General features: G+C 48.8%; 1 protein-coding gene across 1 annotated transcript in view; it reads right to left on the bottom strand.

The window, feature by feature from the left end:
• Positions 1 to 6,296, bottom strand: part of LOC147024140 (uncharacterized) — a 24,957-nt gene extending 18,661 nt beyond the window's left edge. Inside the window, exon 1 of the mRNA XM_085883749.1 lies at positions 6,150 to 6,296. Coding sequence (XP_085739875.1) covers positions 6,150 to 6,216 — 67 coding nt within the window. The 5' untranslated portion in view covers positions 6,217 to 6,296. The remainder of the gene's footprint in view (positions 1 to 6,149) is intronic.
• Positions 6,297 to 12,082: the final 5,786 nt, after the last annotated feature.

The following is a 12,082-nucleotide window of genomic DNA, read 5'->3' as shown; positions in this document are numbered from 1 at the left end:
ACAAACAAACATAAAAGTAAACAAGTCTGAAGACGACGATGGTTCACGAGCGGTATTTGACGATGTAGATTGTTTCAGTAGTCAAGGATGAGACAATGTGATAATGTTTGACCAAGTTATAAAAATGATCAACATGATGTGGTACGAGTGACAGGTTATTAGCTGCAAAATGTCAAAAACCCGGTTTCGTTCAACAACTTTAAAAATATGACCTTTGCATAACCTTTAAAGGTCACAAAACAATGTTGTGGACATTAAAATAAGGAAACAGGATACGTGCTATAGCTTATTGGAGTTAGTTCGTCGAAGAAGGTCGAAAACCCGGTTTGATTCCCACAACTTTGAAAATTTGACCTTTGTGAACTTTAAAGGTCAAAGGTCAAGAATTATGACCTTTGGTGCAAAACATCCTCCGGAACATTCCAGGAACAATATAACGTCATATAGGCTATATGGCATTTCACACTCCTCGGATTATCCAAACTTTGATGAAATCAGCGTAAAAACAAACTTGAAGGGGGCGCCACGGGCAAGGTGTTTGAGATAGAGCAAAATGGTTTCAAGACTTTAGGTGGGGAATGACCTCAAGATTATGCATAAAAAATATTGTCATCCAACTCTTAAAGTATGGGCGGTCGTATGATTTTTATGTCAAAATTCGAAATTTTCTAAGTTCGTGACCTTGTGACCTTGACCTTGGGACGAAAATGAAAAATCGAGCTCCGTGGGGCTATGCAGGTGCCATTGGGCGAACCTAATACCAAAACCCCTGTCAGATTCGACAAACCCCCTCGGAGAAGATGCAAATTGAAATCGGCTACCCCCTAAAAACACGTTTTTTGGGCGTGGATCCGCCCATAATGGGCGCACCACGCCCATTTTCAGGAAAACACAACTAGATCATGATATAAACCTCCCACCAAAATTTTGTCAGGATCGGATCAAAACCCACGGAGATATGCTCAGGACAGACAGACAGACAGACAAGCCGGTAGGCGACGAGGGATTCGCTAGGATTGAAGCGCTGGATACGATGCTTTTCATTCTGACCGATCCACCGACGAAGATTCATTGCCAAGACGTATTGGTTCACATACAATTGTTCATCTGCCTGGCAAGATTTTTCCTATTGCGTATTTTGCCAACTGGCACTCCTCAAAAAAATGATGGTAAATAGACACCCTATTTTTGAAGGACTACCATTTGAAAAATAATCGGTTTGCTGGTTTGTGCAGTGGAGCCTCGCGTTTGAGACACACACACACACACACACACACACACACACACACACACACACACACACACACACACACACACACACACACACACACACAGACGGAAAACCCAATAAACTTCTCTCAATGCTCTTGTTTGACCACACCTCCTGTGCCACACAATATTTTTCATAAGCCACGCCCACTTTCCTACACCACTCCCACTTTCCCTAAGCTCCGCCCACTTTCCTAAGCCCCTCATAAAAAATGACGGTAAATAGACACCGATTTTTGAAGGACTACCATTTGAAAAATAATCAGTTTGCTGGTTTGTGCTGTGGAGCCTCGCGTTGCAGGCAAACACACACGCGCACACGCACACGCACACGCACACACACACACACACGGAAAACCCGACAATAAGGGATATCTAGCATATATAGCGAATACAATAATTGGAGGTGGTGTGTGGGTGGGGAATCGTTTTTGGTAAATAAATAAATAATTAAAGGTGGTGTGTGGGTCGTGGAATCGTTTTTGGTAAATAAATAAATAATTAAAGGTGGTGTGTGGGTGGGGAATAGTTTTCGGTAAATCTATATTAATATTTCGGCACGCCCCTTTCCGTGTTCCACCATCAGATTTTTGTTACTCCATGAAATGAAACAAGATTTGGCACATATACGAATGATATTATTGTCTTCCTTAAGAGGCCCCTCAAAATTCGTTTTGATGCATTTTCACAAACTCCAACGGATTCCATTCAAATTCGGTACGATTATGGCTTTTGGTCCAACTTAGGTCATTGGCTATAAATTTTTTCCATAACACTTCCGATATTCGAAAAAAAAAATCGATAAATCGATATCCCTTATGGGATTTTCCATTCAAATCCACTCAAGTTTAAGGCCTACGGGGGATGCAAATTTCCACTTTGCCCCGGGCGCTGTTTACCTCCGCTACGCCAAGCTGTTAGGGTTAGGGTTAGGGTTAGGGTTAGCTACCCTAACACTAACCCTAACCCTAACAGCTAACCCTAACCCTAACAGCTAACTCTAACAGCTAACCCTAACCCGAACCGCTAACCCTAACTGCAACCCTAACCCTATCCGCGAACCCTAACCCTAACCGCTATTCAGGAAATTTGCAAGAAAGCCCAGGCAACACCGGGCTTTATTGCTAGCCCGAGCAACGCCTGGCATTACTACTAGTAAATAAATAATTGGAGGTGGTGTGTGGGTGGGGAATCGTTTTGGGTAAATAAATAAAAAATAAATAATTGGAGGTGGTGTGTGGATCGTGGAATTGTTTTCGGTAAATAAATAAATAATTGAAGGTGGTGTGTGGGTGGGGAATCGTTTTCAGTAAATAAATAAATAATTGGAGGTGGTGTGTGGGTGGGGAATCGTTTACGGAAAATAACTAAATAATTGAAGGTGGTGGGTGGATCGTGGAATCGTTTTCGGTAAATAAATAAATAATTGGAGGTGGTGTGTGGGTCGTGGGATCGTTTTCAGTAAATAAATAAATAATTTAAGGTGGTGTGTGGGTGGGTAATCGTTTTCAGTAAATAAATAAATAATTGGAGGTGGTGTGTGGGTCGTGGAATCGTTTTCAGTAAATAAATAAATAATTGGAGGTGGTGTGTGGGTCGTGGAATCGTTTTCGGTAAATAAATAAACATATTATATTATTAGAAATCCACAAAGACAGAAATGCTGGTGATTCCATTTATTTTGGATCCTTTTCACTTTGGTCAATAACGTTTGGATCGAGGAGAGATCGAAGGTGGAACGACGGTGTAGTTCCTTACAAACACTGTATGCACACCTTAAATGACGGTAAATAGACACCCGATTTTTGAAGGACTACCATTTGAAAAATAAAACCTCAATCAAAAATCGGCTCGAGTAAAATTTTCTGAATATCTCGAAGTGTTTAATTCCGAAGTCTCGTTTCTCTACATTCAAAACTGAAGGACAAATATTGAAAATACTGTACGCGGTTTTTCGGCCGCTGCACAACAATGGGTGGTTACTAGGCAACGAAATTCAAACGCGCACCTTCCCAGACCATATGGCACCTGTTGGCAAAGTTTCATCGAAAGCGGTTCGCTGGTTCGTGCTGTGGAGCCTCGAGTTGCACGCGCGCGCACACACACACACACACACACACACACACACACACACACACACACACACACACACACACACACACACACACACACACACACACACACGGAAAACCCGACAATAAGGGATATCTAGCATGTATAGCGAATCCAACAGACATACAGACAGACAGACACACAACAATAACGAATATAGTGGTCACTTATTTTTTTCGTGAAAATATTTTTTCGTGAACCAATAAATAAACTTTGTGGGATGTCAAACACAGTTACTTTCTGTCTGCGAGACAGCGACGTGTCGCTTATAACTACATGTTTGTTTTCCAGAATTTGCAATGCCGTCATCACGCAACGACGTCTGCAATCGCAGGAAGGCACGAATCATTGGAGCCTTTTTTATAACATCCAAAAACTCATGGAAAAATGATATGATAGAGGATGGAGGATAGAGGATAGAAAGTTTATTTGCCGATTACTATGAGGGAGAAGAAGAAGGAGAGGAGGAAATATCATACAAGCATGGCAGTTTCGTGCGAGGTGTCTCACTGTCGCCTAATCTAATATATGAAGCTGAGTTTGTGTCTGTGGGTGGATGTGTGGGTCTGAACAATGTCCGTTTTCATTACAAGAAAAATACTCATCATTACTACTTAAAGTGATTAATTTTTTAAAATGTCCTTTTGTCGGTGTTTTGTATGTACTGTATGTTGTTGAGATGTCCAGTGGTGTGTTGTTACCAAGCAGCGAGCTTGCGATTGCCAAGTCAGCCGTTCTTCATCAACGGTTTCGACTGGAGTGATAGCTAGCCTGTTGTTGGCTTACTGGTTGGGGTGGCTGACTTGGGATCCAAGGGTCCTGAGTTTGAGCCCTGTTGTCCACTGAATTAATACACCAGGGGGTTGACTCAGCATGTCATCCTTCCAAGGTCGGCGAAATGAGTACCAGTGTACTGGTAAAGGGACGCTGCATCGGCGGCATAGCCGCGTCCCTAACCGATGATGCAACCAGCAGTCATAAGGGTGCACTCGAAAGAGAAAAGAAAAATGGAGTGCTTGCTTGAGTGCTTAAACCACTTGGCAAGCGCTCTACAATAAACTTGGTAACTGAACACACCCCCGATTCATGACATGGCGATGAGGATAAACATCTATATATCGTATCGATTCATTTCAGCCACATCCATGAATTTGTCCCTCAAGGGGTGGAGTGGGAGGAGGCGGAGGACGGAGTGGGGTGGGAGGAGGCAGGGGAAGGAGTGGGGTGGGGTGGGAGGAGGCAGAGGAAGGAGTGGGGTGGGGTGGGGTGGGAGGAGGTGGAGGAAGGAGTGGGGTGGGGTGGGAGGAGGCAGGGAAAGGAGTGGCGTGGGAAGAGGAACCCAACGTTGACTGGCAACACCGGGTACCTTTGGTGGTATTATATATATATATATATATATATATATATATATATATATATATATATATATATATATATATATATATACATACATATATATATATTGTTACGGTTCTCGGAACCGTATGCATACAAACATACAATTGTCCCGAAGTTAGTTATGCCATAAGTATATGTGTAGATAGATCCCTACCTTGTGTGTAGTGGGAAGACACTGGGGTGCGTTGCGATGTTTTTTTTTCGTTCGATTAATAAATCATTATATACCCTCCATTACGATCCACAGTCCCATAACGCTTGCAGCCCTCAGTCCGCTGGCCACAGCGCACCATTGTCCATCTGCTATCTCCGGCGGTTCGTTTTTCCGAGGCAGAATCTTCACGTCCGCCGTTCCTTTTCGGCTTCCCCAAACGTTCCAATTCAATCTTGGCTGTACGACCGTCCACCTTCCTCAAACACGCGTGAAGTGGCCGGGCTATCCCGGCCTGGCCGAAATCCCACTCAGAAAGGGCGGACCCCATGAAGGCCCTGTCCAATCAGGGCGGACGGTGACGTCAGCTTCGCCAAGGTCCCTCCCCGCCCAGGGGGATCTATAAATTACGACACCATCCTCAGAGTGGGGTGAGAGAGTCGGAGAGTTGGTTGGTTGGTTGGTTGGTTGGGAGAGAGCTGAAAAGACCTTGACCAGGCCTCGGTCGGGTCCTGCTCCTGTCTGCCTGCTTATAGATTAAATGTACCATAATTACCTCCACCACCAAAGGTGGAAAGACGTTATGTTTTCACCCCTGTCTCTGTCTGTTTGTTTGTTACTCACAAACTCAAAGATTTTTCAAGTATATCGGTCAGTCGATTTTGTTATTCTGTCTGTTTGTTTGTCTATCGCCTACAGGTGACAATTCTAAACCAATCGTCATGAAACTTTCCTGATTTTGAGGTCAAAGGTCAAATTTCTAAAATCGTCATTTTTCATCCAATCAACTTGAAATTTGAACAGGATTTGCTTCCTGCGAATCACTCGATTGGGAAACTTGATTGGGGGGTAGTAGCATCATTGGTCGGCTGTGGGTGCAGCTGTGCCGCTGATGCAGTGCCCCCCTGTGCGTTCGGGCAGGAATTTGTAATTCGTTCATCGTGCCGGCGATAGCTCGCCTACTCTTCGTGAAGGATACAATGAAACACCAGGATGGCACCGCCGGCCATCGTGCCAGCCCTTCACAGTGATTGTGTTTGTGACTCGAAGCTTGCGTGACTGTGGTATCGGACAAGCGTTCATAGTAATTATAACAATGTTTATTACAAGCTGTAATAGATGGTACTGAAATACAGAGGTCGCAGATTGCACTTAAAATAAATAAATAAATAATTCACGCCGACTCGTTCAACACAGCCCGTTCAACTCGGACACTTACCCCAAGCACGCATGTAACACAAAACTCGGCGCACGCAAGGTGGAAGAGTCGAAACAAGGCCGCACATTATGAATTCACGCCCAACTGTCCATTTGGCCAATCAGAACGCGCCTTTAAACGTCACGTGGACACATCCGGAAGACGGTGACCAATGGTGGCGCCGAAAGCAGGGCCACGTGACCACTGTGAGAAGACGTGATATTGTCGTCCTTTAATCGTTTGGGAAGTGTGCGGACCAGGGAGGTTTCTCGAGTCTTGATTTTTTAATCTCTGAAGCGGATCATGATGGGTAAAATGGCCCCCCTCCCGCGTCAACTTTCCTTGTGCAGAGAACAATAAACCTTGAGGTGAAATGTGCTGCGTGCGCATCTCCATAGGCGCGAGTGAAGCCGATTTGAAGTGCTCCGGCGGCCATCTTACCACGCCGATATTTCTGACGCTGCAGATTCAAGTTTCATTCGTGAAATCTTTGCTTTCGTCAATTCTTCCGACATTTTCCTCAGAAAAAATCACATTTCCTCGGTGTGTAGCATTCGGTTGCACGAACGCCTGTGGAAAGGGCTCGAAACCGTTTTTCCATTGGTATATTTGATGAAAAAAGTGGACGATGAAGAATCGATTGATGACGATAGCGAGGATGATTGGTTGTTGTTGTTGTTGTTGTTGTTGTTGTTGTTGTTGTTGTTGTTGTTGTTGTTGTTGTTGTTGTTGTTGTTGTTGTTGTTGTTGTTGTTGTTGTTGTTGTTGTTGTTGTTGTTGTTGTTGTTGTTGTTGTTGTTGTTGTTGTTGTTGTTGTTGTTGTTGTTGTTGTTGTTGTTGTTGTGTGATTTGATGTACTCGTGTGGTGAAGCGATGGATCTCGCTCCTTGAGTCATGATCCATTGATTATGGGAGTCTCGTTTCAATGAGGAGAAAGACAAAAGTGAAAGAACTCTTTGTTCATTGATGTTGGACGAGAGGGAAGATATTAAGGAAGTCGGTTCACATTTCTGCTGAAGAAGTTATAACAATATCAACCGGAAGTGACGCTTCCATTTATTGAGTACACGCTTAGAGTGTACGAGGTGCGGTGGGACGCAAGAAGCACGCGGGCCAGCATCTACTCCGCTTTATTGCACGACCAGAAGCACACTCTTGCCACCCCTAGCGGGCGAGGCATGATATACGAAAACCCAATCACGTGACACAGCACACTCCTCCCCTCGTAAAATGACCCGTCACATAATGAACGGATAATCACAACATGACCATCTGAAACCCATCAACACTCATAATCCTCCAAGTACCGCGGCCGCACTCTGACCCGCCTCGGACGGGCAGCGCCGCCAGACAGTCCAGGCTCAGACGCCTCCCGGCCCGGTCGAGGTGACACCCTCGCCGGACTCGCACTTTCCGCAACACCAGCTACCCACGACTGCCCAGCCTGCTCGACGTCCCCGGGTAGGACGGCAACAGGCGAAGCCCCCCTTGGCGCCGGCCCAGCCAGCCCCGGCGATACTACCGGTGGGGGTCACGCATCGTTCGGCTCGGGGAGGTGTGGGGGGGGTGATGCTGAACAGCGATCATGCATCTGGTCCACGTGCCGCTTCCACACATCCCCACCATCAGTCCGCACCATGCAATTCGCCGGCCCCAGCACCACAGAGACCACCGCCGGAACCCATTTGGAACCGTGGAAATAATCGCGCACCATTACCCACTGCCCCACCTCGAAGCTGCACAGCCGCGTCGGACGCGACATCACCCCACTCCCTGACCCTCCAGGTCGTAGCAAATCCAGCCTGGACCGCAAAGCCCGTCCATAGAGACGAATGGCCGGCGAATCACCCGTGACAGGATGAACTGCGTTCCTGTAATGGAGCAAAAAGACATCGACCACCGTCTGCACAGGTGCAACACCCCCCCCCCCCCCTGCGCAAAGCCCGCTTCAACATCTTAACAAACGACTCAGCTTGGCCATTCGTCTCAGGATGATACGGTGCGGACCTTAGATGTCGAATACCATTCTGGCGCATAAACTCATCAAATACACCCGCGATGAACTGCGGACCATTATCACAGACCAGGATCTCCGGCAACCCTTTATTAGCAAAGATCGTCCGCAGTTTCTCTACTGTAATGTTTGCTGAAGTATGCTGCATTACTACAACCTCCGGCCATTGAGAGAATGCATCAATCACAATCAAAAACATCTTGCCATTAACCGGTCCTGCAAAATCTACATGGACCCTCTGCCAAGCTCGGTCGAGCACAGGCCAGAGACCCGAAGCTCAACTCGGGTTATCAGCATCTGTCTGGCACGTGGCGCAACGCTTAACCAACTGCTCAATGTCTTTGTCCAACCCCGGCCACCACAACAGGCTACGAGCAAAACTCTTGGTCTTCACGATGCCAAGGTGACTGACATGCAGTTCTTCCAAACACCGCTGCCTGAACCTCAGTGGAATCACCGTCCTCATTCCCCTCATTACGCACCGTTGGACCAACGACAGCTCCGCTGCACGTGACGTGAAAGGTTGAAATGCCGGTGTCGAAGGCAGATCGCTCCAATTCCCCGTAGAAATCGCCTGGACGACACGGGCAAGCACCGGATCACGAGCCAATTCCACCGCGACCTGCCTGGCCGTGACCGGCCCGCTTTGGACCTGGTCCAGCGCGAACACATCGACCCGGTCGCCCAACTCAGACGCAGCTGGACCCTCCACACATGGCAAGCGTGAGAGCCCGTCGCAGTTAGCATGCTTCTCGGTGCTTCGGAACTGAATATCATAATCGTAAGCACCCAGAAACAGACACCACCGCTGTATTCGCGCGGCTGCTACCACCGGCACCCCGCGTTCGGGTCTCAGCATGAATTGAAGCGGTTTGTGATCCGTCTGCAAAGTGAAATGCCGCCCCAGCAGATATTGATGAAACCTCCGCACACCCCAGACGAGGCTGAGAGCCTCACGCTCAATCTGGGCATATCTGCGCTCTGCTGTGGACAGGGTCCGGGATGCAAAACAAACAGGCCGCTCGGAACCATCGTCCATCCTGTGGGAGAGCACTGCCCCGATGCCATATGCAGAGCTGTCGCATGCCAATAGGAGCGGACGCGCAGGCTCGTAGTGCATGAGGACCGTATCCTCTGTGAGCAGCCGCTTGACGCGGTCGAACGACGCCTGGTGTGCAGGCCCCCAAGCCCAGCGCTCGTCCTTCTTGAGCAACCGCGTTAACGGCGCAAGTTGTGAGCTGAGCCCGCGCACGAACCTTTGGTAATACTGGGCCATACCAATGAACGAGCGCAGCTGCGTCTTGTCGCGAGGCTGTGGCATGCGCTGAATCGCCTCCACCTTCCGAGGACCTTTCAACAGCCCCTCCGGCGTGATGATGTGCCCGAGGTATTCCAAGCGCTGCTTGAAGAGCGCGCACTTGTCCCTGTTTAAGCGCAGGCCGCACGCTTCTAGCTTTGTCAGCACTCGGGCAATGTTCGCAAGATGCTCGTCCGCCGTTTTCCCCGCAATGAGCACATCGTCCAGGTAGGTCTGAGCGGGCAGGCCAATGCAAACCTGATCCATGGCTTTCTGCCACAAAGCTGGGGCCGAAGCAATCCCAAAACAGAGTCGGGTATATCGATAGAGTCCTTGACACGTGTTTATTGTTAAAAGCTCGCTACTCCCGGGATCCATCGGCAGGTGAAAATATGCATCACGCAGGTCTAGCTTCGTGAAGTATTGACTCCCCGCCAATCGCGCATATATCTCATCGATTGACGGCAGTGGATATTGCTCCACGCTGAGCCCCGGGTTAACCGTGGATTTGAAGTCCCCGCACAATCGGACGTCTCCATTCCGTTTCAGCACCGTGACAACCGGGGTGGCCCAATCCGAGCACGACACCCGTTCGATCACTCCACAGGCCTCCAGCCTATCCAGTTCACCCTTGACCTTGTCCCGCAGGGCATACGGCACCGGACGCGGTTTACAAAACCGAGGAACCACCCCCTCCTTCAAGAAGAGTTTCGCCTCCACGCCCTTGAGTTTTCCAAGGTCGTCGCGAAACAACCCTTGATGTCTTTGAAGAATCTCCTCCAACTGATCCTCCCACTGGCTCGGCACGGGTTGCACAAGGTGAATTGCGGCCCAGTCTAGCCTGATGCGGGTCATCCAATCTCGGCCGAGGAGAGACAGCCCCCTCCCCCGTACAACGTACACCCGAAGCGTGGCGACCTGGCCTTGGTACCGCACAGACACGTCTGCCATCCCGACTGGCGTTATCTTCTCGCGGGTGTACGTGAACAGCGAGAGGTTTGACCTGATAAGCTTCAAGCCGTTGAGTCTACGCGCGGTCTGTTCGCCGATGAGCGACACCGCTGCTCCCGTATCGACCTGGAATGTGATCGGCGTTTCGTTCACTTCAACTTCCACCGTCATCGGGCGCGCCGTCGCCGGGCCAATTGAAAACAGGCTCAACAACGGCCGCTGGTTCCGCTCCGAGTCGCCTCGCACATCGCCGTCCACGACCTTAACGGTGGCCGGCGCCCCACGGCACACACGCGCCAAATGACCCACCTTGTGACAATTTAAACACACGTTGCCTTTATACGGGCACGCACGGCGCAGGTGTCGACCTCCACATCCCAAGCATGTCCGCGGGGTCACTCAGCCGCACGCGTGGCCGCGCGGCGACGTCCGACCCGCATCGAAGGTCGCGACCCCGCGTGGCCGGTGATGGCTCGAACATCCCCGCGAGTCTGCTCGACCGCTGTAGCCGTGGTGACCGCCGAGTCGAATGTAATGGCTTCATCCTTCAGCTGTAAAACCGCTGAAACCATTTTCGCATCTTGTAAACCAGAAATAAAACGATCTCTGAGCCGAGCTGGCCTCTCCCCCGCCGGGAACTTGCAGGTCACGGAAGAACGCTTAATCCGCGCCACGAACTCAGCGACGCGTTCCTCTGCCCCTTTCGAGAGGCGATCGAACTGGAATCGAGCGAGCTACAACGATTTCTCCGGCGCCATGTGTGCTTTCATTTTCTCCACAATGTCCCGAAACGCCAGCCCGTCATCCCGGGGCCTGTTCGGTGCCACTAAATCACCCAGCAGCCGATAATGCTCCGGCGAAAGGGAAGCAAGCAAGATCGACTTCTGCTTGCTCTCGTCGACCACATCGTTCGCGTGGAAATAGCATTCCAATTGCTCCGAAAACAATTCGAACTCGTCCCCGTCGAAAACGGGCATAAGTCCGTATTCAACCATCCTCGTCGCCAACTAGAGTGTACCAGGTGCGGTGGGACGCAAGAAGCACGCAGGCCACCATCTACTCCATTTTATTGCACGACCAGAAGCACACTCTTTCCACCCCTAGCGGGCGAGGCATTATATACGAAAACCCAATCACGTGACACAGCACAACGCCCACATCCGGAGCATGTGTCTTCTGTTACACCCCCCCCCCCAACTTAGCAAATTAAATTGTTCACTTGATTAAAGAAAGTTATAAAAGAAAGTTGTCAAGATATAGTTAATTAAATAGCAACGTCCAGAAAATTTTATTTAAACTAGTGCGTGCCCGGCGTGCAAAAAAAAAACTTAATAAAAAAAGAATTGTGACGTCATAGCACCGTGTCCTGTCATTGGTTGGTAAATAAATGGCTATAACTTGGGAACCACTTGTCCGATTAATATCAGACCTTGAAAAGGCACATACTCAGGGCCCCGGCAATATACGTGGCAAGTTTCAATTAGATCGGACCAGTGGTTGTCGAGAAACAGCGGTCGCAGACAGACAGACAGACAGACAAGCCGGTAGGCGACATGGGTGGTCGCTATATTATTGCATACTAGTCATAGTTTTTGACGGATCGGGCTGAAATTTTTTGACAAAGAGGTTGATTATAATGCGCATAAAAGCGCAGAAGCCAATTTGTGATTTTCCCAAAAAAATAGATATAAA

The sequence above is a fragment of the Eptatretus burgeri genome, chromosome 6, assembly GCF_056783735.1.
Source record: "Eptatretus burgeri isolate ZD-2024b chromosome 6, Ebu_testis_v1, whole genome shotgun sequence".
Lineage (NCBI taxonomy): Eukaryota > Metazoa > Chordata > Myxini > Myxiniformes > Myxinidae > Eptatretus > Eptatretus burgeri.
The sequence above is the reverse complement of the archived record's forward strand: the minus strand, read 5'-3'. Positions and strand labels throughout refer to the sequence as shown.